The sequence below is a fragment of the Mucor mucedo genome (genome assembly GCF_025094135.1).
Source record: "Mucor mucedo strain NRRL 3635 chromosome Unknown EV154scaffold_23, whole genome shotgun sequence".
NCBI lineage: Eukaryota > Fungi > Mucoromycota > Mucoromycetes > Mucorales > Mucoraceae > Mucor > Mucor mucedo.
The window spans coordinates 134,022-157,068 of NW_026252307.1; the positions used below are offsets into that span (position 1 = coordinate 134,022).

At 37.8% G+C, this 23,047-nt stretch overlaps 7 protein-coding genes across 7 annotated transcripts; 4 read left to right on the plus strand and 3 right to left on the minus strand.

Annotated features, from left to right (window-relative positions):
• Positions 1-15: 15 nt before the first annotated feature.
• EV154DRAFT_416519 (glycogenin 1) lies at positions 16-656 on the plus strand (the record flags this gene model as incomplete). The annotated part of the gene is made up of 2 exons (XM_051595741.1): positions 16-487; positions 550-656. 2 exons carry the CDS (start codon positions 16-18, stop codon positions 654-656), a joined length of 579 nt encoding a protein of 192 aa, XP_051460045.1.
• Positions 657-7,911: 7,255 nt separating this feature from the next.
• Positions 7,912-12,125, plus strand: EV154DRAFT_501032 (nuclear export factor CRM1). Its single transcript, XM_051600649.1, has 14 exons — positions 7,912-8,052; positions 8,126-8,227; positions 8,302-8,374; positions 8,430-8,536; positions 8,592-8,707; positions 8,775-9,006; positions 9,060-9,308; positions 9,373-10,365; positions 10,430-10,643; positions 10,703-10,932; positions 10,987-11,134; positions 11,208-11,438; positions 11,493-11,667; positions 11,729-12,125. Exons 1-14 carry the CDS (start codon positions 7,960-7,962, stop codon positions 11,976-11,978), a joined length of 3,213 nt encoding a protein of 1,070 aa, XP_051460046.1. The 5' UTR covers positions 7,912-7,959; the 3' UTR covers positions 11,979-12,125.
• An 877-nt stretch (positions 12,126-13,002) lies between these two features.
• Positions 13,003-14,547, plus strand: EV154DRAFT_536963 (adenosylmethionine decarboxylase; the record flags this gene model as incomplete). The annotated part of the gene is made up of 3 exons (XM_051604177.1): positions 13,003-13,358; positions 13,456-13,682; positions 13,748-14,547. 3 exons carry the CDS (start codon positions 13,003-13,005, stop codon positions 14,545-14,547), a joined length of 1,383 nt encoding a protein of 460 aa, XP_051460047.1.
• A 37-nt stretch (positions 14,548-14,584) lies between these two features.
• EV154DRAFT_536964 (uncharacterized protein) lies at positions 14,585-15,743 on the minus strand (the record flags this gene model as incomplete). Its single annotated transcript, XM_051604178.1, has 4 exons — positions 14,585-14,838; positions 14,902-15,062; positions 15,127-15,334; positions 15,401-15,743. The coding sequence occupies 4 exons, from the start codon at positions 15,741-15,743 to the stop codon at positions 14,585-14,587; spliced, it is 966 nt and encodes a 321-aa protein (XP_051460048.1).
• A 416-nt stretch (positions 15,744-16,159) lies between these two features.
• On the minus strand, positions 16,160-18,391 carry EV154DRAFT_416591 (WD40-repeat-containing domain protein; the record flags this gene model as incomplete). Its single annotated transcript, XM_051595745.1, has 4 exons — positions 16,160-16,277; positions 16,331-18,014; positions 18,122-18,194; positions 18,251-18,391. 4 exons carry the CDS (start codon positions 18,389-18,391, stop codon positions 16,160-16,162), a joined length of 2,016 nt encoding a protein of 671 aa, XP_051460049.1.
• A 30-nt stretch (positions 18,392-18,421) lies between these two features.
• On the plus strand, positions 18,422-19,426 carry EV154DRAFT_600686 (uncharacterized protein; the record flags this gene model as incomplete). Its single annotated transcript, XM_051607180.1, has 5 exons — positions 18,422-18,427; positions 18,582-18,662; positions 18,727-18,920; positions 18,979-19,066; positions 19,141-19,426. 5 exons carry the CDS (start codon positions 18,422-18,424, stop codon positions 19,297-19,299), a joined length of 528 nt encoding a protein of 175 aa, XP_051460050.1. The 3' UTR covers positions 19,300-19,426.
• Positions 19,044-20,728, minus strand: EV154DRAFT_501041 (uncharacterized protein). The gene is made up of 8 exons (XM_051600650.1): positions 20,671-20,728; positions 20,537-20,615; positions 20,416-20,474; positions 20,107-20,345; positions 19,880-20,050; positions 19,709-19,828; positions 19,404-19,652; positions 19,044-19,336 (listed from the first exon to the last, which is right to left on the minus strand). The coding sequence occupies exons 1-8, from the start codon at positions 20,705-20,707 to the stop codon at positions 19,307-19,309; spliced, it is 984 nt and encodes a 327-aa protein (XP_051460051.1). The 5' UTR covers positions 20,708-20,728; the 3' UTR covers positions 19,044-19,306.
• Positions 20,729-23,047: the final 2,319 nt, after the last annotated feature.

A 23,047-nucleotide genomic window follows, 5' to 3' on the forward strand; every position in this document is an offset into this window, starting at 1 on the left:
AAAGACAGATATATAATGGAGGCTTATGTAACTTTAGTTGCAACAGACTCTTATGCGGCAGGGGCATTAACCCTAAGCCATAGACTACGAGACTTGGGCTCAAACAAGGAAATTGTCTGCCTTGTTACACCTAACATAACAAGTCGTGTTCAGGAACTTTTGTCACAAGTTTGTACGGTCATTCCGGTTGACACCATAAGATCAAGAGATTTCGACAACTTGGAATTGCTAGGCCGTCCCGAGTTAGACATTACCTTTACCAAAATTCACTTATGGCGCTTAACTCAATATAGTAAAATTGTATATTTGGATGCAGACACTTATCCCTTGAGGAATATAGATGAACTGTTTGATAGACCTTCCTTTTCTGCTGCACCAGATGCTGGCTGGCCAGATTGCTTTAATTCAGGAGTGTTTGTGACAGAGCCTTCCGAGGCAACCTTCAATGATTTATTGGAGCTATCTACAGAAAAAGGATCTTTTGATGGTATAATGATCTCAGACGTCCCAAATAGCATTAATCCCTAACTATCTTCTTGTATTTTATAGGCGGAGATCAAGGACTTTTAAATACCTACTTCAGTTCATGGTCTAGTTCTCCAAATCACAGATTGCCTTTCACTTTCAATACTACACCAACATCCCAATACGGGTAAAGTAATCAAATATTTGGGGGATGGCGGTTTTTTCCTGTTCAAACTTTAAACTCATTGTATGACAACATTTTTTTTTATAGTTATGCGCCAGCTCATAATCAATATGGTCACAATATTTCTATTCTTCATTTCATTGGACAAAACAAACCATGGAAATATCAAAGATTTACGGATGGTAAAGTACTCCCTTTAGGCGGTAGTGCCTGGGAAGGGTTAAGAGAAATGGTGCAAGAATGGTGGAATACATGGGACAAACACTACGGCCGGGTAAGTTATTACTATCTTGATCAGATTTTTGTTTTTTAAACATTTCTCTTTTTAGACGCCACCTTATCATGTACTTTCGGGCGATTTTGATTATCAAATGGAGTTTGACAGTGGTTTCCAAACACGACCTATTGTACCATTTGATGAAGAGATTAAAAATGCATGGGATAATCAACCGATCAACCTTGATGATCACCGTCGAATTGTAAACCCCATGCCCCCGATTTCAAACATTACTATCAGTCATCCTGAATGGATAAAAGACATACCACCTGCTCAGAACGAGGTAAAGATCGGATTAACTAAAAATTTCTGAAGGTTACCTAATATATTATTTATTGTTACAGGAAAAGCACGAACCATATTATGAAACTCAGTCAGGATACCAACATCATCATCATAATCATCATCATGTCGAGCAGCAACAACAGCAGCAGCAGAACGAGGAGTTTTCCCCCGAAGAAGTTTGCCATGAAGAGCCTCACCACGAAGAGGTGTACATTGACAGTAGCTATATAAACCACGAAGGGAGCCATGAAGTGAACCATGAAGTGAACCATGAAGGGAGCCATGAAGTGAACCACGAAGGTAATCATGAAGAACATGAAGAACATAATGAAGGGAATCACAAAGAACACCATCATCAGCAAAGGGAAGTAAAGTCGTACTCCATGATTGAATGGGATCCCGCTTACCAGGATCCGCCAAATACGGGAAGTCTTGGAGCTGATATTCCCGATTTATCCAGTTTTAAAAACGTGTGGGACCAATCTCATCTTGAACAGCAAAACAACATTTGGGTCGCACCTGTACATCAACCAGAGCCCCAAATCATGACAAAACCGGAATATTCTAATTATAATACGGATGATTACGATTCTGAGCATTTATATCCCAGAGAGAAATACAGTGAGATTGAGCATCAGCCTGAAGAGCATCACCGTCATGAGGAACACCATCATGAGGAACACCACCACGAAGAGCAGCACCATTATAAGGAACAACATCATGAAGAACACTATCATCATGAACAACAACATCACCAGGAAGAAAAGCACCATCACGAAGAGGAATATAACGAGCATAGACCTGGGATGGTATACCCTCCTAGTTTCCCATGGGACTCTATCCCCAATCATTTTCCTGCTCCCACGCGTGTATGGCAACCTGCTCATCAACAACAACAATGGCCGGAAGAGAAGAGATGTAAGTTTTTTTTTGTGGGTTTGTTTGTGTGTCACAAAGTTCTTATTGTTATTTTCTGGTAATAGATTCGGATGATCAAAAGCCCCAAAGTAACCAGGAACGTCAACAAGAGGAAAAACCTAGTGAACAGCATCACGACAATGAATCTCATTATGAAGAGCATCATCATAAAGAGCATCATCATGAAGAACATCATCATGAAGAACATCATCATGAAGAACATCATCATGAAGAACATCATCACGAAGAACATCATCATCACGAAGAACATCATCATCACGAAGAACATTATCCTGAAGAACATCATCATCATGAAGAAATTCAACACGAAATTCAACATAAAGAGCACCATCAAGAAGAACAACTTCATGAAGTGCCACCTCAAGAGACGCCTACTCATGTTGAGCCTGAAAAGATAGAATCGCACCATCGATCCGAGGCCTCTGAAAATAATGATAAGTCTCAAGAATTACATACTCGTGATCAGCCAAATTTACATATTGTGATAAATGAACAAGAAAGGTAATATTGAATCGCATTTGAGCCGAGAATGAAGGGGAAATTTTGTTTATTAACAAAGTTTTAAAAAACATGTAGTCATTATCTAATGGATGAGCCTGAACCAGTTGAAAAAGCACCTTTATTTGCTATTGATGAAGTGTTAACCCCATCTGCACAAAACAAAATCGATGAATTTATTGCCGCGTTAGCTGCGGATGATAAGGACGGAAATGATGTCAGTGATCGCGATTTGATCCCGATCAAATTCAAGTCATCAAGTAGACTTCAAAGTGGCATGTACACTCCTTCTCCTGTGATAAGTGCCAACCCGAGTCGCAGAAACAGTAGAAGTAATAGTCGAAGCAACAGTCGTAGCAATAGCCGAAGAGCCAGCGTTTCATCAAGTCGACGTGGATCAATCGCCGTCGCGAAAAAGCCTACTCTGGTTGGATCTATTGATAAAACGTTTACCGTGCTGGAAGATATTCAACAATCATCCAAGTTGTTTGCAGGCGAATCTTCTACATATAGTCGTAAGACGCCATATACGTCTGCCGCTGCTACCCCTGCCGCTGTAGAATACGATGAAGACTATGAACGGGAAAATTATTTCGCTGATAAGCCCGTCGAAGATGATGATGAAGCATATACATCCGATTTCTTGGAACCGACACAATACTCATTAAGCGAATCTTTGGAAATTGAGCGTGAAGCAGAAGAGCCGGATGATTGGAATCCAAATATGGCCTTGGATAAATTAAAGGAGCACAGCGAAAGTATGGTACTAAGACGATCTTTGCACGAAGCATTATTGAGAACGGCCGAGCAACAAGAAAAAGAAGGTGAATACTATGAGCTTGCCACGGAACCTGTAATCACACAGGCTAGGACATCATTCAAATCATCCTGGGATGATGAGGAATATGATTTACCAAGTGCCATGATTTCGGGTCAATCCACACCACGTACACCAGTAGCTCGCTCCATGTCTTCTAATCTTTCCAAAGAAATTCAGTTAGAAAAAGAAAGGCATAAACAACAACGTGATTCTCTAATGCTTGTAAAGCCTCAAGCTGCGGAAGCTTCGGTACTGGAAGCCGAATTAGATTTATCACAAGGAAATTTATTTAAAAGAAGATTTTACGAGGACTCTGAAAATGGCACCGAGTCAATCATATCAACAAACGATTCTGCGGACATATCTACCAGTGAAGAACCAGTTCAACAACCATATGTCGCCTATTTTGACTATGAAGTCATAAAGGAAGCCCAACGAAAACTGAAATCCCTTGTGACCGGCGACAAAGATGTGGAAGTATCAACTAACACCCATTTTCCGTCTGCGAAGGGGGATAAAAGTGTATCTGCGCAAGATACTTCTGTATCTGCCCAAAAACGTACTGAAGAAGCCCAGCCTTTTGGCAGGATGTTTAATACTAGAACGTATCTTCCTAATAATTTTGGTTTTGACCAAAATCACAAGCTTCATATATACCAGTCCGATCTGCTTTTACCAGATACCATCGAGGAAATTACACACTCGAATAAGGATATCGACATAAAAGAAAAGCCAATTTTGAATAAGACACAAATCGAGAAAGAGTCGAAAACACTGGCTACCCCCGAAAAAGATTCTGTGGCGGTTTCTGTTAAACACGTCTCTTCCGCTTCAAAGGCGTCCAATATTGAACCTGAAAATGATGTTTTGCCCCGAAGTATTGCTACTCAATCCAAGAATGAGCAAATCAAGAGCTCTTTCGTGAAAGCATGTGACAAATCTGTAACCGATGATGCCGCTGATAAACACATATCTATTTCTGACGACTCTGTGGTTGATATAACTACCGCTGATAAAGAAATCGGTGTAACGGAAGAAATTCTTATGGGCAAAGTTGTACCTGATTCTACATTAGTACATGATACGGAGAACAATATTGTCAACAAAGAGACAGTCAGTTCTAGTGTAGTTTCGGAAATTAACTCAGCTAAAATAGATGCTTCTGCTACAAAAGAAAAGGCTCTTTTCATTGCAAATTCTGATGTCATTTCCTCCGAAAATTTGGCTTCCATTGAAAAAATTACCGTTTCTGAAATCGATAATGACGCGAAGAAAACTCTTCCTGTTGCAAAGAAAATCTCTACAGATGATATTACCCCCAACAAGAAAGTGCCTTGTAGTGTAGATACGATGTTTGCAGAAAAGACTGATGCCTCTAAAGACATCCATCCTCCGAAAAACACTAGATCAGCTACAAAAAACTCTGCTACAGGCGAAAGTGATGTCAACAAGAACTCCCCTATTGAGGTGTCAAACAAGAGCACCGATCATGAAAAGAAAACATCCGAAACGACTGAAGAGATAACTGTTCGTGTGAGAGACATTAACACTGACGAAGATATCGTCTCGCTTCCTGAAAATAATCCAGCTTCAACAAACATTATTTCAGAAGATGTGTGTATCTCCAACGAAAACACTTTGCCTGCTAATGTATCGGATATTGTTATCGTCAATGCAAAAAACACTCTACCTTCTGTTGCTTCGAACAAAAAAGAATACACAGTTGATGTTATCAATAAAGATAGAGATATAACCTCAAGCGACAGTAAAATCGGTTCTACATCTATTGAATCCTCAGCAAAGGTATCAATAGCCGTTTCCAAAGAAAAAATCTTAGAGACAATGAAAGACACTCTTGCAACAGAGACTTTTGAGACTACTGCAGCTGTCAAGAATATTCCAGTGGATACAAAAGAATTGCCAGAAGCTATAAAAACTAGCCCTTGGAAAACATTTGAAACAAAGACAAGTACGCGAAAGTTATCTTCTGCAAAGGGTCAAGCAGCTCCAGCCTATTCAGAAGTTAAATCAAGTCATATCGAACATACTGCTAAGTCCTCTCATAAATCCCCAGCAAAGACTTCCCATACAAGTAAAGCTGTTACTTCGAGTAAGCCTATGTCGGCTGTTTCAGCGGCCACTACTCCCAAGTCAGATGCGGATACAAAGGCCTCGGAATCCAAGATTGAAAACAAGACTTCTTTACATCATAGCCCTGCTTCTCCATCCGTGAAAACTCTTCCCAAAAAACAGGCTACTTCGACCGAAGCTCATAAAAAGACAGTAGACAAGACTGCCAAGGCTAATGTTGTGACAAGTCATACTGTTACTACAAAAACAGTTCATAGTCATGAAACATTAGATTCCAAACCTGTCAAGTCTGATAAGCCTACTACACCTTCTAAAGACGTATCTCAAGCTAAATCATCTGATCATACTCAACGTGCATTGCTGCCTAAAACTACATCTCACGTCAAGACGGATATAGATAACAAGAGCATTTCTGGTTCAAAACATGTTTCTACAATCAAGACACATGCTACTACTACTGGAGCAGCTTCACTAAAGTCATCCTCTCCTACCAAAACGGACAGTCCCAAAAAAGAACAATCCCATGTTAAGTCTTCTGGTAAGAGCACCATGCATACGAGAGAAGCCTCTATTCCTAAGGCTGATGCTCCTACTACAGCTGAGGAACCCAAGCAAAGAAGATCTCCATCCAAAGATACTGTGCGTACCAAGATTTCTGTTGTTACAACTCACAACCGAGGAAGATCTCCACCAAAATCTGCTTCACCGAGCAAGCCTGAAAGCCATACGAAAGTAAAGTCGAAAACTACTGTCGACATAAAAACTACACCCCGATCTCGAGAAAACTTATCTTCCAAGCCTGCTTCTCCCTCCAAACCTGCTTCACCTTCCAAGCCTGCCTCTCCTTCTAAGGCAGTTGTCCATTCTAGAGGATCCTCTCCCCAGAAATCTGCATCTCCTACCAAGCCTAATACTCATACCAGAGAACCTTCTCCATCCAGGGTAAATGCTCATTCTAGAGGAACTTCTCCCCAGAAATCTGCATCGCCTACACGGGCCAATGCTTATGCTAGAGGAGCTTCACCAACCAAGACCAAGGAAGCGTCTCCTACTAGGGCCAATTTTTACAGTAGAGAATCTTCTCCTACCAGGGCCACTGCTCAAACTAGAGAGGCATCACCTACCAAAGCAACTTTTCAGACTAGACGGGCTTCACTTCCTAGATCTCCCTCTCTTCCCAGACTCGGTAGTAATGAAGGATCTCCGGTGAAAGCTACGACTCATATTGAAGACAGTCATATCACCAAAGCCACTTTTGCCTCCAAAGCAGCAGCTCATACCACAAAACCAGTGTCTAAAAACCAAGGCCATAGCAAGACGATCGCTTCAAGTAAGGCTCATCATACAAAGGATTTACCACCTATTCTTGTGAGATCCAAATCGAAATCAACCCCGGTTACATCATCAACACCAAAGACAATCCCAGAGAATCCCGCTACGTCAACAACATTGCCTCCCAAAGGTAACACGCATAACATCAAAAGCGGTGCTGCTTCCTCAGTAGAAAAGAAGCACACTCCGGAAGCAACAAGTGGCGAAGGAAGTGCTCATCATAAGTCAGGTACTGCTGATTCTACTGGCAAGCATTTACCTGCAGTAGTTACCCAAAAGGACAGTTACGCTTCTGTTACAAAATCGCATGCTTCTCTTAAAGAACATCATCATGATACAGGTGATAAGGCGGTTATCAGTGAGGTCAAACCACAGGCCAAGTCACCACCCAAAACCAGTTCAAGCCGACCTACAGGGTTATTGGTTGCTAGTAAATCAGCGTCATCTACAGCTGTGGTCAGCGAAACTGATGACGCATCTTTTACAACCGTAATGCGATCTACAAGTAAGCATGTTACCGATAAAAGCAGTACTTCTTCAACGGAACCTCCCAAACAAGATGCTAAATCCTTGTTTTCATCATTTGTTAAAAAATCGCTATCCAGTAGCCGAAAAACATCAAAGAAAAAGTAATAACATTTATCTTGTCACATTTATTCATTCTCTTCATATCCATAATTTTTAATTAATAAAAAAGTTATTGTAAACTTTTACATGAAGTAGTCTTTTTACATTATTGAAGCTTATGAGGTCAATATCTTCTGTAAACTTGTTTCACGTAGAGTTGTATCTCTTGCTCTCTCTCTCTCTTAAATATCTATTATAGTATAAAAGATATGCACACATATGAATCAATAGGCTTAGCGAATTTGTAAAACTCGTTCTAGAACCAATTCATGCTACTGGTTTCCCCACTTCTCGGTCTGTAAAAGGAAATATATTTTGTGACGCGGGAACCGGGAAAGCTTGGATTACAAATGGTGGATATATGACGCCAAATATTCTTAAAAAGACAACCTCTTTTAAAAGTACCACCTTTCTCCCTTTTTTAAGTTAAAGTGTTATAACATGGCAGAAAGTATTTTGGACTTTAGTAAAGAGCTGGACGTTGCACTTTTAGATCAAGTAGTAATGACCTTTTATACTGGGTCAGGTACTGATGTAAAGTAAAAAAAAAAAGAAAAAAAAAAACCTGAATTAAAAAAAATAAAAACTTACTTGACCGAATATTTAGCAACAAAGAGCTCAACAGCTATTAACCCAGTTTCAAGATCACGAAGAAGCATGGACTCGTGCCGATGGCATTCTCGAACACTCCAAAGTAACTCAGACAAAGGTACCAGAGGAGAAAGAAAAGAAAAGAAAAAAAAAACTCAGCATAAGACATATCTCCTCACACTTCTTTTTTAGTTTATTGCCCTTACAATTTTAGAAAAGTTTGTTCAAACTAGGTGGAATACATTACCGAAAGATAGTCGAAATGGTAGGAATGGATCAAAGTGATATGCGGTCAGCTTTACTTACTATACATAAAAAAGCTATCCGTTACTTTATTGTCAATGTCATTATCAAGGTCTCTTCTGACGAGGCAACATTAAAGAAAGAACACACTTATATAAACAAGCTAAATATGGTTTTGGTCCAGGTAAGTCCCAACAAAAACAACGGGGTTCTATTTATAAAACTAAACACCATCACAGATTCTGAAACAAGACTGGCCTCGTAATTGGCCATCATTTATTCCAGAAATTATCAGTTCAAGCAAGTCCAATTTGACATTATGCGAAAATAACATGGCCATATTGAAGCTTTTAAGGTACACGATTTTTTTTTTTTTTTTTTTTTTGCATAATGCATGAAACACTTATTCATTTTTATGCTAGTGAAGAGATTTTCGATTATTCTGCTGAACAAATGACACAATTAAAAACATCCAATCTTCGCCAATCTATCTGTAATGAGTTCTCTGAAATCTTTCGTTTGTGCAAAGAGGTTCTGGAAAAGGCAACAAAACCCAGTTTGATCAAAGCAACTTTGGAGACTTTATTGAGATTTCTGAGTTGGATCCCTCTAGGTTATATCTTTGAGACAGATCTACTTCAGTTACTGGAAAGGGTAAAATAACAACCATGATACTCTCGTTTATTCTAATCTTTAATGTATCCCAGTTCTTTGAATCTCAAACATATCGAAATGTCACGCTTAAATGTTTGACCGAAATAGGTAGTTTATCAGTAGGAAGTAATTACGGTCAAAAAGTCGTCTCTCTCTTTACGAGTGTCATGACCACTGTGAATAATATGATACCTCCTAGTACTGATATTTGCGCTGTCTATGAAAACAGTAGCGACGATGATCAGGAATTTGTTCAAAATTTAGCATTATTCTTGACCAGTTTCTTGGGTTCCCATGCTAAGGTTTGTAACCCGAATTTTTCTTGTAAAATCCCCATTTTGACTAAAAGAGTATCGGAAATTGCAGACAATTGAAGATTCACCAAATAGCTACGAACTACTGATTAATTCACATTGTTACCTTATCAAAATATCTCGCGTAGAAGATCGTGAAATATTCAAGATTTGCTTGGAATATTGGGCTAAATTAGTCAAAGAGTTATTTGAAGAAAGATTCAGAGAACAACTTGAAGAATTTTCATCTTCAGGTTATGTTCAGGATTCACCTAATTCCAGACCAAGAAAAGATTTATACAAACAAGTCTTATCTAGCTTACGTGTAGTGATGATTGAGAGAATGGTAAAGCCAGAAGAGGTCCTGATCGTCGAAAACGACGAGGGAGAAATTGTTCGTGAATCAATGAAGGAGAGCGATACCATTGTTCTCTACAAGAGTATGAAGGAAGTGTTGGTCTATCTGACAAACTTTGATGTAGCAGACACAGAAAACATCATGACCATAAAATTGGCGAAACAGATGGACGGTAGTGAATGGTCCTGGCAAAATATCAATCAGCTTTGTTGGGCTATCGGCTCTATTTCTGGTGCCATGAATGAAGATACAGAAAAAAGATTCTTGGTCACTGTCATCAAGGAGTTATTGAGCCTTGTAGAAATGAAGCGCGGAAAGGATAATAAAGCAGTAGTTGCATCCAATATTATGTATACTGTAGGTCAATATCCTCGTTTCTTGAAAGCACATTGGAAGTTTTTGAAGACTGTCATCAATAAGCTCTTTGAATTTATGCACGAGTCCCATGAAGGTGTTCAAGATATGGCTTGCGATACCTTTATTAAAATCTCTCAGAACTGTAAACGCCATTTTGTAGTACAGCAGAACGGTGAAGTGCGACCGTTTGTAGAAGAAATTATTGAAGCTACAGATCGAATCACATCAGAACTCTCTCCCCAGCAAATACACACATTTTATGAAGCGGTTGGTTATATGATCTCTGCACAAACAAATGAAGTGGTGCAAGAAAGATTAATTTCAAATTTTATGGCTATGCCGAACGCTGCGGTAAAATAAATGGGTACACAAGATGAGCTATTATTAATATGACTAATATTTTTCCTTTTTTTAGTGGAATAGTATCATGGAAAGTGCAAGACAAAACAGTCAAGAACTAAATAACCCAAATCAGATAAAAGTACTCTCCAATGTCCTGAAAACCAATGTGTCAGCATGTCTATCTGTAGGTCCTGGATTTATTCACCAACTGAGTCGAATTTACATGGATCTCTTAACTTTATATCGAACCATTGGCGCCATTGTGTCACAGAACGTCACCGAACAAGGTAACGCCTAATTAGGAATTTTTTTCTGAAAAATGTAGCCTAAAAAAAAGTTTTATCAGGTCCGGTTGCGGTGAAAACTCCTAAAGTTCGCGGTTTAAGAACGATTAAGAAGGATATACTTAGATTGATCGATACTTATGTCGAATGCGCTATTGATTTGGATACAATTAATAGAAACATGATTGATCCTTTCTTTGAGGTGGTCCTGACTGATTATCGGAATAACGTGGATATTGCCAGAGATCATGAAGTATTGAATGCAATTGCCACCATGGTTATTAAATTAGGGGTAATAGTTTTCCAACTTTTTCCTATACATGTTTTCTTACTTCTATCTTTTTAGCCCATGATGACACCTCGTATAGCTACTGTATTCCAAGCTACATTTGAGCCTACATTGGATATGATTACAAAGGACTTTGCCGAATTTCCCGAGATTCGTACTGGTTTTTACAACATGTTACGCGCTATTAACGCAAAGTGTTTCCCTGGTAGGAGAAAACGGACTTGCAAAAAAGCGATATGCACATGATATTCACTTTTCTCTTTTTTTTTTTCGCACAGCCTTGCTTGAACTCGCTCCCGCACAATTCAAACTGTTTATTGATAGTATCGTTTGGGGATTTAAGCATACTATGCGTGATATTGCAGATATTGGACTTGCTACATGTGAAGAGATTATCAACAATATCAGTCGCTCAGACCCTAATATTGCAGGTGCATTTTATCAAGCTTACTATTTGAGTATACTCCAAGACATTTTCTTTGTGTTAACAGATCGTGATCATAAGAGCGGTAAGGTTGTAAAATTAGTGCGTGTTTTTTTTTCTGATCAGATTCTTCATCTAGGTTTCAAGGGACAGACAGAAGTTTTGGCTAGGTTATTTAATCTTGTTACAAGTAATCAAATCCAAGTACCCTTATTTGATCCTGCCCAGGTTTCAGATGCTAATATGACCAACGCACTGTTCTTGAAGGAATACGTATCTGCTTTACTTCAGAATGCATTTCCCCATCTGCAAAGGTAATAATGTAAAATAATGACGACGACATTTTTTTTTGGAACTTAACCAAATACTGCATAGCAATCAAATTAAAATTTTTGTGATGGCCATGTTAGAATACAATACTACACCGCCCAAATTCAAGTTGGAGGTACGCGATTTCCTTATTCAACTCAAGGAATTTGCGGGTGAAAATGCTGAATTGTTCCTTGAGGAAAAGGAAGCCGAAATGGAAGCAAAAAGACAGCGGGAAAGAGAGAAGGCGTTACTCATTCCTGGTATGATTAAACCTTCAGATCTGCCTGTCATGGAAGAAGATGAAGCACTTTAATGTTTGTTTTTCTTTTTTTTACAGATCTCTTTTTTTTTTATATGTCAGTCTTAAATTACGGAAGAACCAATAAGGAAGAACGATTTATTTTCGTATGTAAAATAATAAATTTAGACATATTACAATTAGCTATAGTTCAGTTATGATTGTCACTATGTAAGGTTAATGCATTGCATAGGAGAAAATAACGACTTGATTTTGAGCCTGCGTGATTTTCGTCATTGTATGTCGTTTTTGAATATAAAATGGAATGGATTAAAAAGGAAAAAAAATCCCAGTTGCCCCAAAGACGAAGGATGTTACACTACTCACAACGATGAGTAATATTAGTTTTGGTTCTAGTTCGTATACATACATAACAAATAGAATTTTCTCAATTCTTTACTTTTTTATTTACAACTAAAAAAGAGCGTGCGAGCCAGAAAAACTAGAAAAACAACACTAAAATTGCTCGTTCATATGTATGTGTAACCTAAACTTTATCCAAAAGGCTAGAATAAAAACTAAACCAGCCCTGGAAAACGTTAAAAGACCCGTCACGAATGTAAATTAATTTTTTTTTTTAGATGGTATAAAAAGGAAAGTTTGTGAATAGTCCTAGTAACCCTTTACTTTTTTTTCTTTTCAATCCCCCTTTTATTTAACCATTTTTCACTCTTGGGCTTAGGAATGAGTATTACTTTCCACCCAACTGTTGATAGCAAATACACTCTTAATTCTTTGAATTTTTAAAGAAAACACTTAAACTTTACCCTGAACGCTTCATATGCAACTTGACTATTACACAAATAATTTAGTACGTTACTTGATCAGCTTACCTTTCCGGCTCCATTTCTCCAACTTTTGGTCTTGACATATTCCAACCTTAATTAATTATATATATATTCTTATATTTCCTTTTACACACCCAAAAAACACCTTTTAAAAAAAAAACTCCACCTTCTACATACCTTACTCTATTTTTATTTATTCTATTTTTATTACCCCGCCTTTTTATTTATAGCGCAAACCTTTTTTATATACAATGATCCACGATCCACTTCCTCAACCTTCGGCTCCGCCCCCCTCAGGTACAAACTACTCTGCTGAATTCGGCTGCTTTGAAGGCCCCGAAAAACTCCTCGAAATCTGGTTTTCTCCATCTCCCTTTGCCGCTGCCATGACAGCCAGCAACAATAGCTCCAACGATCATTCTGACTCTGAAATGTCCGACGAATCTACTCCTGCTACTCCCAATGAATCTCAAATCAACTTGTCTCTGGGCTACTCAAACAATCTTCGTACCGTCGATCGTGCCTTATGGGATTCCATGCTTGCTACTGTCAAGTGTACAGTTCTTAGCGTTGTTAGTAACGCTCAATTGGATGCTTATTTATTAAGGTAGGGATCATAAAAATTACAGTGTCAGATCATCGATTGATTATGCCGCTGTAATCCAATTTTACATGCAATTAACGTCCCCTCCTTCTTTTCATAGTGAATCTTCCATGTTTGTCTTTCCCCACAAGATTGTTCTCAAGACTTGCGGTACAACCACGTTATTAAAGGCCGTACCTTATATTTTGGAACTCGCAAGAACGCGTTGTGGATTCGAAAGTGTCTACCGATTATTTTATTCAAGAAAGTCCTTCATGTTCCCTGATAAACAACCAGGTCCTCATAGAAGTTGGGAAGAAGAGGTCGCTTATTTAGATAATCATTTCGGTACGTGTTTGTGTGTGTGAGTGTTGTGTAGGATTTCATCTCATCTATTTTTTATACATATATAGAACACGGCGCATCTTATGTTATTGGTAATACAAGAGCAGAAGAATGGTACCTTTATTTGACATCACCTGATATGACGCAGCATCACCACATCGAAAATCTTACCAACATGCAACAATTGATGAAGGAGACGGATGGATTGTCTTGGATGGGAAATGAAGATAAATATAATTGGAGTAAGATGGACACAAAGATGGTTGTTCCCAAGCCACCTGTTCACGAAACTTTTTGCGCTTCTTCTGTTATGGGATATCGTACTCATGATGAAACAATTGAAATTCTCATGACAAGTTTGAATCCCGATGCCATGCGCGCCTTTTATCACGATGGCAACGAGCCTTCTGGATTGATCGGCGGTAAACGCGTCGACAAGGACACTGGACTTGATATGCTCTATCCCGAGGCCAATGTCGACTCCTTTTTGTTTGAACCTTGTGGTTATTCATGTAACGGCTTACAGGATGATGGTTACTATACAATCCATGTCACCCCCGAGCCCTCTTGCTCTTATGCTTCCTTTGAAACTACCATTCCTACTCAACCTGTCGAGACACCTGGTAAAAATGGTCATGGACGTGAAGAGGCTATCCGTAAATTGATCCGTCAAGTGATTGACATATTTCAACCAGGATCTTTCACCGTCACTTATTTTGCTTCTCATGCTCATGAAGATCAACAATCTGATAACATTAACAAACTTGTTCGTTCTGTCGATCAATTTGGAGGCTACAAGCGCAAAGATAAAATTCTTCACGAATTTGAAGGATACGACCTTATTTTTGGTCATTATACAAAGATGTAAAAAAATAAATATTTTATATGAATATACAGTTTTTTTTTTAGAATTCCCACCACTTTTTACGTTCTTGTCGCTCATTGTATTCCCTGACGGATTTTAAGAAATCTCCTGAAGCAGCATTCATATCTTCGAACTTTTTATCTAACTCATTGATTTTATCGCCACGTTCATTCATCTTGTCCCCTAACTGAGAAAACACGCCTTTACTGGGACTAGGCTCGTATTGTTTGGCCTTGTATGCTTCGATCTTTTGTTGTCTGATTTCTTTAGGATCTTCCATTGGAGTTCGACCCACTACAATAAAAAGTCAGATATTAAATGTTTAGCCTTCCCCAAAATGTGGATTTTTTTGCTTACTTAATAATTCAAGTTCAGGTAAAGTCAATGGTTCTCTGGTGAAAGCTCCTGCCACAGTATCCAGCCAGCTCTTCTTAGGTCGTTGCTGTTGGTTGATCAAGGAGGGATGACTGGCAATGGCTTTTTGAGAGTCAAACAAAATGACAGAGTCTCCAGCAGGACTATATAAGTATTTAGTATAAAACATAAAAATATTTTTCTTCTTCTTATGCGCTTGTTACTTACAAATCAGGCTTAGGGATAAATGAAAATTGTTCCATTTCGTATTTTCCAGTCCAGAAGAGAATACGGCCGTCTTGACTAAGAGAACATTCATGCAATCTTTCCAACAAGCAGTTCTTGGGCAGGTTCATTTCAAGCATCAAACCAAGCGTAGGAAGTGAGTAAAAAGCAAGCTTTCCATTATCCAAAACCAAACAAAGACAAACACCATCTATAAATAAAAAGAAAAATACTTCATATCAAAAACTACACCGTTTCTTTCCATTTAGTTACTTACTGTGAGAATGGATAATTTCGCTTCGAATGACCTTGATATCCTTACACTCCTTTGAAAACAGCTTCACATTAAATCCGGATAAGACAACATTGATACCTGTTAACGAGACACAAATGATGAAATGAGGATTCTCTTGCTGACGATATTCTGCTTTGCCAATGGCAGCCATACGCTTGGACGTGTTTGCTGACACCACACTGCTATTTGAGCTCACCACACTCGATGGTTTAGGGGAGGCCTCATCTTCAGCTAGAGATTCCGTGGAATGCTGCGTGTTTTCTTTCACAAGCTCCAATTCGGACATGGCCAATTGAGACTTTCCTTTCAAATCAATGACATGCATTTCCAACAAATCGGTCTCGGGAGTCACACGTAATAATAAATAATCGTTCATTAAATCTGTGGCAGCAATAGAAGGTCCCCTCTCGACTAACAGGGCCAAGTTAAATTGGTATACATGACCGTTACTCAACCCAACAAAGAGTTGTGTAGTGGGTGTCATTACTTTTTTTTAAAAAATACAATAAAAATACAAACAATTAGTATCAATGTAAAATAATGCTCGTTGTTTTCGTTTACCTTTGGAAGGTGAATAGGTATTGAAAAAACCGAGAGTGGTAACTGTAGCAGGCTTCTTTTGCTCTTCGGCAGCAGGGTCTGCTTCTTGTAACTCGGTAGCGATCTCGGATTTGAGATTGGCAGCAGGTATAACAACGGTGTTGTGGTAATCAGATTCTAGATTATATTTATATGAGTATCTCATTTTTTTTTATGTGCAGGTATACAAGACTTACGTGCAATGTTATGAGTAAATAACACCATTTGTTTATGAATATCGAGCACTGTGATCTTTCCATTATCTGTAGCAACAGCAATACTTTAATAGAGCAGTTAGATACAACACCTTTTTCGTTAAAAGTATAAACTTACATTGATTCACCAATACTGACGACACTTTTAACAGGAGAGTTCAAAGCGACCTTGACAGAGGCATAGAACCCAGGTTTATCACCCGATTTGTCTAATCTTTTAAAGATTTTTGATTTCATGGGTGAAGGTGTTTCGGGAACTTCAGTAGGAGGTTCTTGTAGTGTAGGCACTGGAACAACAAAAGGGTTATTGTTATCATCATTGTGGTGTTCTGTATCGGAGTCAGGACCCATATCTTCCAAAAGACCCGAGATCTCCTTCAGCGTATCATCACAACTGGTAATAATTTCTTCGTGTCTAGATTTCGCTCTGGCATCGATCACAGGTTCTTCTTCAGGCTCCTCGGTATGACATTCATAGATCAAGATTGTTCCATCACTGAAACCAATTGTAAAAGCGCCGTTTTCCTTGTTCACATCCAGACAGCATAAAAAGGCGTCTGGGGTTTCGACATGGTCCAGACAATAGATGGTTAAATGAGATAATGGGCGAAGAGCGGTATATGAAGCATCCCAGAATTTGACAATTTCACCTTGATGGATAGTTATTAAAATATCATTAGATTCGACATGGTAGATATGGTTGGGACCCGCAACACCGCCTGTGATGGGAAAGTATCTTGTCTTTCTGTCCAAGGAAACAATACTAGACAGCTTCTTGTAGGATGTAGCAGGAAGTTGAGAAAGATGACAAGCGTGCGAGACATTTGGACCAAGAAATTCAAGGGCAGGGGGAAGTTTCAGTGGAGGGTATCCATGGTCAAAGCTATAGGCTCTTAAACAGTGATTTTGGTCAACAACCATAATACCAAAAGGATTATGCATTCCCAAATAGTAGGGATCTGTACTTAGAATGACAAAATGAGACAAGTCGGTAGGAAGAGGCATGATGGATTGTTTCTTTGGTTCTCTCGAATCACTATCTAAATCGTATTCTAAAATGTTTAATCCCTTGATATCAGCTGGATTTGTTCCTCCAGCGACAACGACATAAGAACGGTGGGTTGCAACATTGGCATACCAAGCGATCTGGTAAATCGGTTCAGTTACATTTTCTTCCTTGTTACCGGGTACGAAATTTTGAGACAGTTTACGTGAGGAAATGGGCTTTTGCTCATTTTTTATTTCCCATAAATGAGTACAGCCATCATCATAACCAGCAATAAATCTTGATCCATTGGGGCTCCATGCTAAACTAGTCAGGCGGGCGTTTCTGTAAGGACTTGATTTATCTAAATTATGCAAGCTAAATGATTTCCGGATGGTGTTTTCGCGAATGTTCCAAATGAAAACTGTTGTTTCATAACCAATCAAAAGAGTGTTTAATTCAGTTGGATGCATTTGAAGATCAACCACAATATGACTACTATTTGCCTCTTCTGACTTCTCTTGTTGGGTCTCTAGTAAATCAGGTATCTGATATGGTGTAATTATACCTTGCATGATATCAAATACATCAATAAATCCATTTGCATAGCCTATAAATAACCAATCTGTTCCAGTACAATAGGCTTGACTGGTGATGATTTCTTGTGCAGCCAATACATGACGGATTGATTTGGTTCGAAGATCGATTGTGATAATGTTGTTTGCTTTATCAATGACTACGAGAATCGGGAATCCCGTCTTAAACTGAAGGTGTTTGATGCCAACAGGATTTGGTACCTTGATTGTGGTTGAAATTCCTTTGCCGAAAACCTTTATATATCCATGATTCGAGTCACCCGCTTTTTATAGAAAATAGATGTGTTAACTATACTATATGAAGAAAAGTTTCTATATATTTTTTTACCAACTGCCAATAACCCAGCAACACAGTCAAATGCAACAACGTTAATGACGGAAGGCAATCCATAAGTTGACATCTATACTTTGATGAGAATGACAAGTAATAAATGTTCACGATTGAAAGCTGGCATACCTTTTCAAAATAAATGTCATTTACTTTAATACTTTCAGAAAGAGACTGCTCCAGTCTTCTATCTTTTGAAATAAATGTTTTGGACACAACATTGTCCTTTGCCTTGATAGCAAGGCCCGTAATTTTATCAAGTAACGACATAAAGGGGAAACTTGCAAGTTTATTTTTTTCATGAACGTTTTATATTGTTTGTAACTCCGTGTGTGTCATTTGGGCGCGGGCTGGTGATTTGTTTTGGACTTTTTTTTACCTCTTTTCAAAACAATGGTACGAAAACGACACACAGTTGTAACGACACTATTCTAACCCTTTTTTTAACAAACAAAAAAAGGCCAACGCTTCATCCAAAAAGATCTCTGCTGCTAATCAGCAAACGTTAATAAACCTTCGTAAGGGTTTCATAGGTGTCAATGTAATGTCAAGAAAAAAAGGTGTAAGATTATTGCTTTTAATTTAGATCATCTGTTTTGTATTAGGCCATCTACTTTTTATGGCGTATTGTCTATCATTGGGATTCATTCACCTTCTCTCAATTTTTCCTTTACCTCACCACAGGTGGTTTAACCGCCTTATTTTACAGAGTCTTAAAATCTTCTGGCACACCTACTTTTGCTGCCAATGGTAGTTTGATCAGCAGTGGAGAAGACCTCAACTCTGAAGGACTTACAGCGTAAGCATCCATTGATGAAATCCTTATCCCAAATGATGTTACTAATTCTAAATGATAGTTACATGTTTGATATCATTTATGTTACTTGGTTTGTCCACATTACTACCGCATTTATTTCAAACAAATTCTGGTTGGCTTATCTCTCAGTATGCATGAATATGACTCCCTCCAATTAAAAAGTGAACGAAATCTGATTCTTTTTATTTTATTTTTTTATTAGATTCCTGCTTATGCTGCATATAAACTAGTTCCAATGGCCATGTCTTATTTTGGTAAAGCCAAGGAAGGAGCTCAAGAAGATAAAGTTGAAGGACAATCAAAACGTCAAGCAAAGCTTGAAAAGAGAGCAAATAAGGGACAAGTTAAATACGGAAGATAAAAAAAGTTTATGATTGTTGCATGGTCAATTGAGTTTTCTACAAAAAAATTAATAATAAAAAAAGTAAGCTTTCGTTTTCGTTCTTTCGGATTATAATAGCGTACCAATTGTCTGATTTGATCTCTGGTTTGAGGTGGAAGTGCATTGATTTGATCATCAGTCAATTGTAACACCTTCATTAATAATGCCTTTTGTTGCTCTGTTTCATCCTCAACAGGATTGGGAATAGGAGCTGGGCTGTTGATGATGGGTTGACGAATAGGTTGACGAATAGATTGCATAGGTTGCATAGGTTGCATAACAGGAATCACTGGTGCAACAATGGGTGCTACAGGTTGTGTATTCATAATACGCTACATCGAAACCGGCTTTTAATTACATGTCTAATATTGTATAAAATATCGCTTACGGTAATAATGTTGGGATCCACAATATTCATCATAACCATGGCTTGGAATAAAGCATAAGCTACCTGAGGATTAGAAGTCAAAAAGTCTCTTGTAAAATCGGCTCTTTCAAATGACATTTGCTAAAGTGTGCTTTAGTAAAACAATTTTTCTCTATAATAACTAGAGATTACCTTCATTTGACTCATCAATGTAAATAAATCTTGAGAATTCATCGATGCAAGTACTTTGGAAATCTCATCGACAGAAGACATATTTGTTACAGGTGGTTTACCGACGGGAATCTGTTGTTGTATTTGTTGGTGTTGTATTTGTTGCTGCTGCATTGGAATCTGTTGAACAGGCTGTACCAAAAACTTTAGTATCTCTTTCTCAAAACCCTCTTAAGTCATTTTTTTACCTGCACCATTTGAGGTGGAGGATGATGTCCTCCTCCTCCCATATTTCCACCTCCTCCTCCATGTCTGTTGTTATTGTTGAAATTATTATTATTGTTGTTGTTGTTGTTATTACCGCCACCGCCTTGGTGGTTAGGCGCTCTTTGATTATCATCCATAGCAGCATAATCAACTCTTAACTGACGTCCACCGATTTCATAATCGTTCAAGTTTCTAACAGCACTTGCGGCAGTCTCAGCGTCTATATAAATATACATATAAAAAAAACGTCTTAGCTTTGGAATCGCACATGTTTACATTGTCATTTTTACCAAGAAATTCGCAGAATCCATAACCTTTAGGTCTACCTGTATCACGATCAAACAAAAGACTATTCAAAAAAGAAATTAGAAACAGAATCGAAAGAGCAACGTTTTATAAGGTGTGTCATACCGGAATGAGGCAACAGGTCCAACCTCCTTGAACACTTCGATTAATTGTTCTTCTGAAAGTTCAAAAGGAATGTTTCCAACTAAGACATTACGTTAGCCACGTTAAATCCTGCAAGCATTGATTTTAGCTTTTACCAAATACAACGCGTGATCCTCTTGAAGCTTGATTCATTGTGTAGTTTTGATAAAAAAAAGCAAAAAGTAGTCCACAAAAAAATAATGAGGATTGTCATTGATTCATAGTGGGGATCATATGCAAGTCACACTGCTTAAATATATCGCTCCAACATGTGCCCTTATGTTGCCTATGCAGTAATAGACTATCAACTTATATAATTAATTTGATACACCTTTCTATTACAGTCAAGCCTAAAATCAATGACAGAAAATAAGAGAAACGCCTTGAGTTTAAATTGGTTTTGACGTTTTGGTTAAAAACAATTGTCGAAACTAGCAAACTGATATTGGCATATATATCCTGCACTTATATTTCTCCCTTTCTCTCTCTCTCTCTCTATATATATATTTTTATTTAAAGTATCGACATCTTTTTATATGAAGTATTTGTGTTATGAAAGGGGTTGATATGTACATAATGAATATTTTTCTCGCCGTTACACTCTGAAAGCTAAACTCTAAAAAGGAAACATCATAACGTATAAATATGTCATAGAAAAGTGCTTGTATATGTTTCTATATTCATATTAACATAGTATTTGTAATAACTATTCTCTATATGTAAGTGCCAATAAGAAAGGCCTATAAACAAAGCTTTTACCGATAATCTAAGTATAATTATCATTTATTGAATTTTACATTTTTTAAAGTCACTATTTGGAAAGGAGAACGTAGGCGAAATCGATTTAGGAACTGGTTTTTTCATAGCTTTAATTTTATCAAAAGTAAAAATCCACAGAAAATTTATCAATTCGTAATTTTAACGGCATTGGCTTGAGAATCTTTGCAGATGCTTTATCAGTAAACAAATAAATCACGTTCACGCACTTTTTTGATCAAATAATCTTATAAGACTCGTTCACATACTTATTTCTTTTACTTTAACATACTTCTCTCTATTTTTTTTTAGATGAAAGTTAAAAGGTCAGTATTTCAAGAAACACTACATTATTAGTTCTTTTTTTTAAAAAAGTTACTTTACCATTCTTGCAATATTACGGCTACGACTAGTCTTTGCGGTAGGATGGTGACCTCTTAGGTTAGCTCCTTGGTTTTCAGACACTCAGTGGATGGACAGACTGTAAATGACTGCGATTACATTATAAATGGGCGTGATCATACTGGCTTGCTGGTCTTGGCCAGTATTTCTGTAAGTCGTATGATTGTTTGTGTGGATACGTTGTCTGACGGGTTGCGTAAGGTGACCATCTATTGGTTGGTCGTCAGAGTGCTTAGTCGTGTTTCAAGAAAGTCTGAGCAAGTGTAATTCTGACATACCTCTGGACCCATTTATTGCATTTGGGTTATTTATGACGCATCAAACCCGCTCAATTATAAGTGCTCTTTGCAACAATGATTATACCATTAAAATGCTGTATGAGTTGGCCGGTAAGCACTAAGTGCACTGGTAAACAAGAGTACTTTGTTGACATCATGGGCCAGATGTTCGATTATCGTAACTGTGAATTGGATAAGTTTATTGAATTAATTAATAACAATACATCAGCTTCTGTTTTGACTGAAAATATCAAGAACGCTCAAGCAAGAAACAGAGAGCTTAAAAGAAAATACGTCGAAGTTGAGGACAATCATGATAGTTCAGAATTAGAATCAGAATAAACAACAGCAACAGCAGCAACCATAGCCACAGCCACATCATCACAACAAATACAATCCACTTCTTCCTTATCTTACGAAAAGGGTATGAAATTTGTTGAACAATTTAAACAAGCAATAATGGAGAAAGGCTTGACAAAAATGGATTGGTTGACATGTCTCGCTGAAGGAAGAAAGAGAAATCTGCTTGATTATAAAAACAGTTCTACTTTTGGCAACCGGTCTGCAAAATACATAAAAAAGTAAGTGGATTGAAATATTCCAAGAAATAAACGGTTAGTAAAATTATTTGAGACTAGAGCTAGATATATTTTTACTAATTGGAAAAGGGGGTCCTTTTTATAAGAAAGGGTTGAAATAGATTGCTATCCTGGAAGATCAGATGGGAGCGTGGATTAGAAGTAGACATTAATATATCGATCAGTAAATGGTCTATATTTCGGTGCTAGATTGCTATCATATATCAAGTAGAACATAAACTAAATATATAGTGTGTGTATATCTTGAGCCTATGAACACTATGCTATCATGGATGAATTGCTGATATTTCCTGTATTCTATAGGTAATAGAAATTAAGAATTATATATAAATCTCGCGTACATTCATTTCGATATTAATTTCCATGCCTTTTTTACGAAACTCTCTCGTTTCATTCCTACTTTTATTAATACTTCGATATGCCCATAAAAGTTTCAATAAATATCATTTGTAAGACCT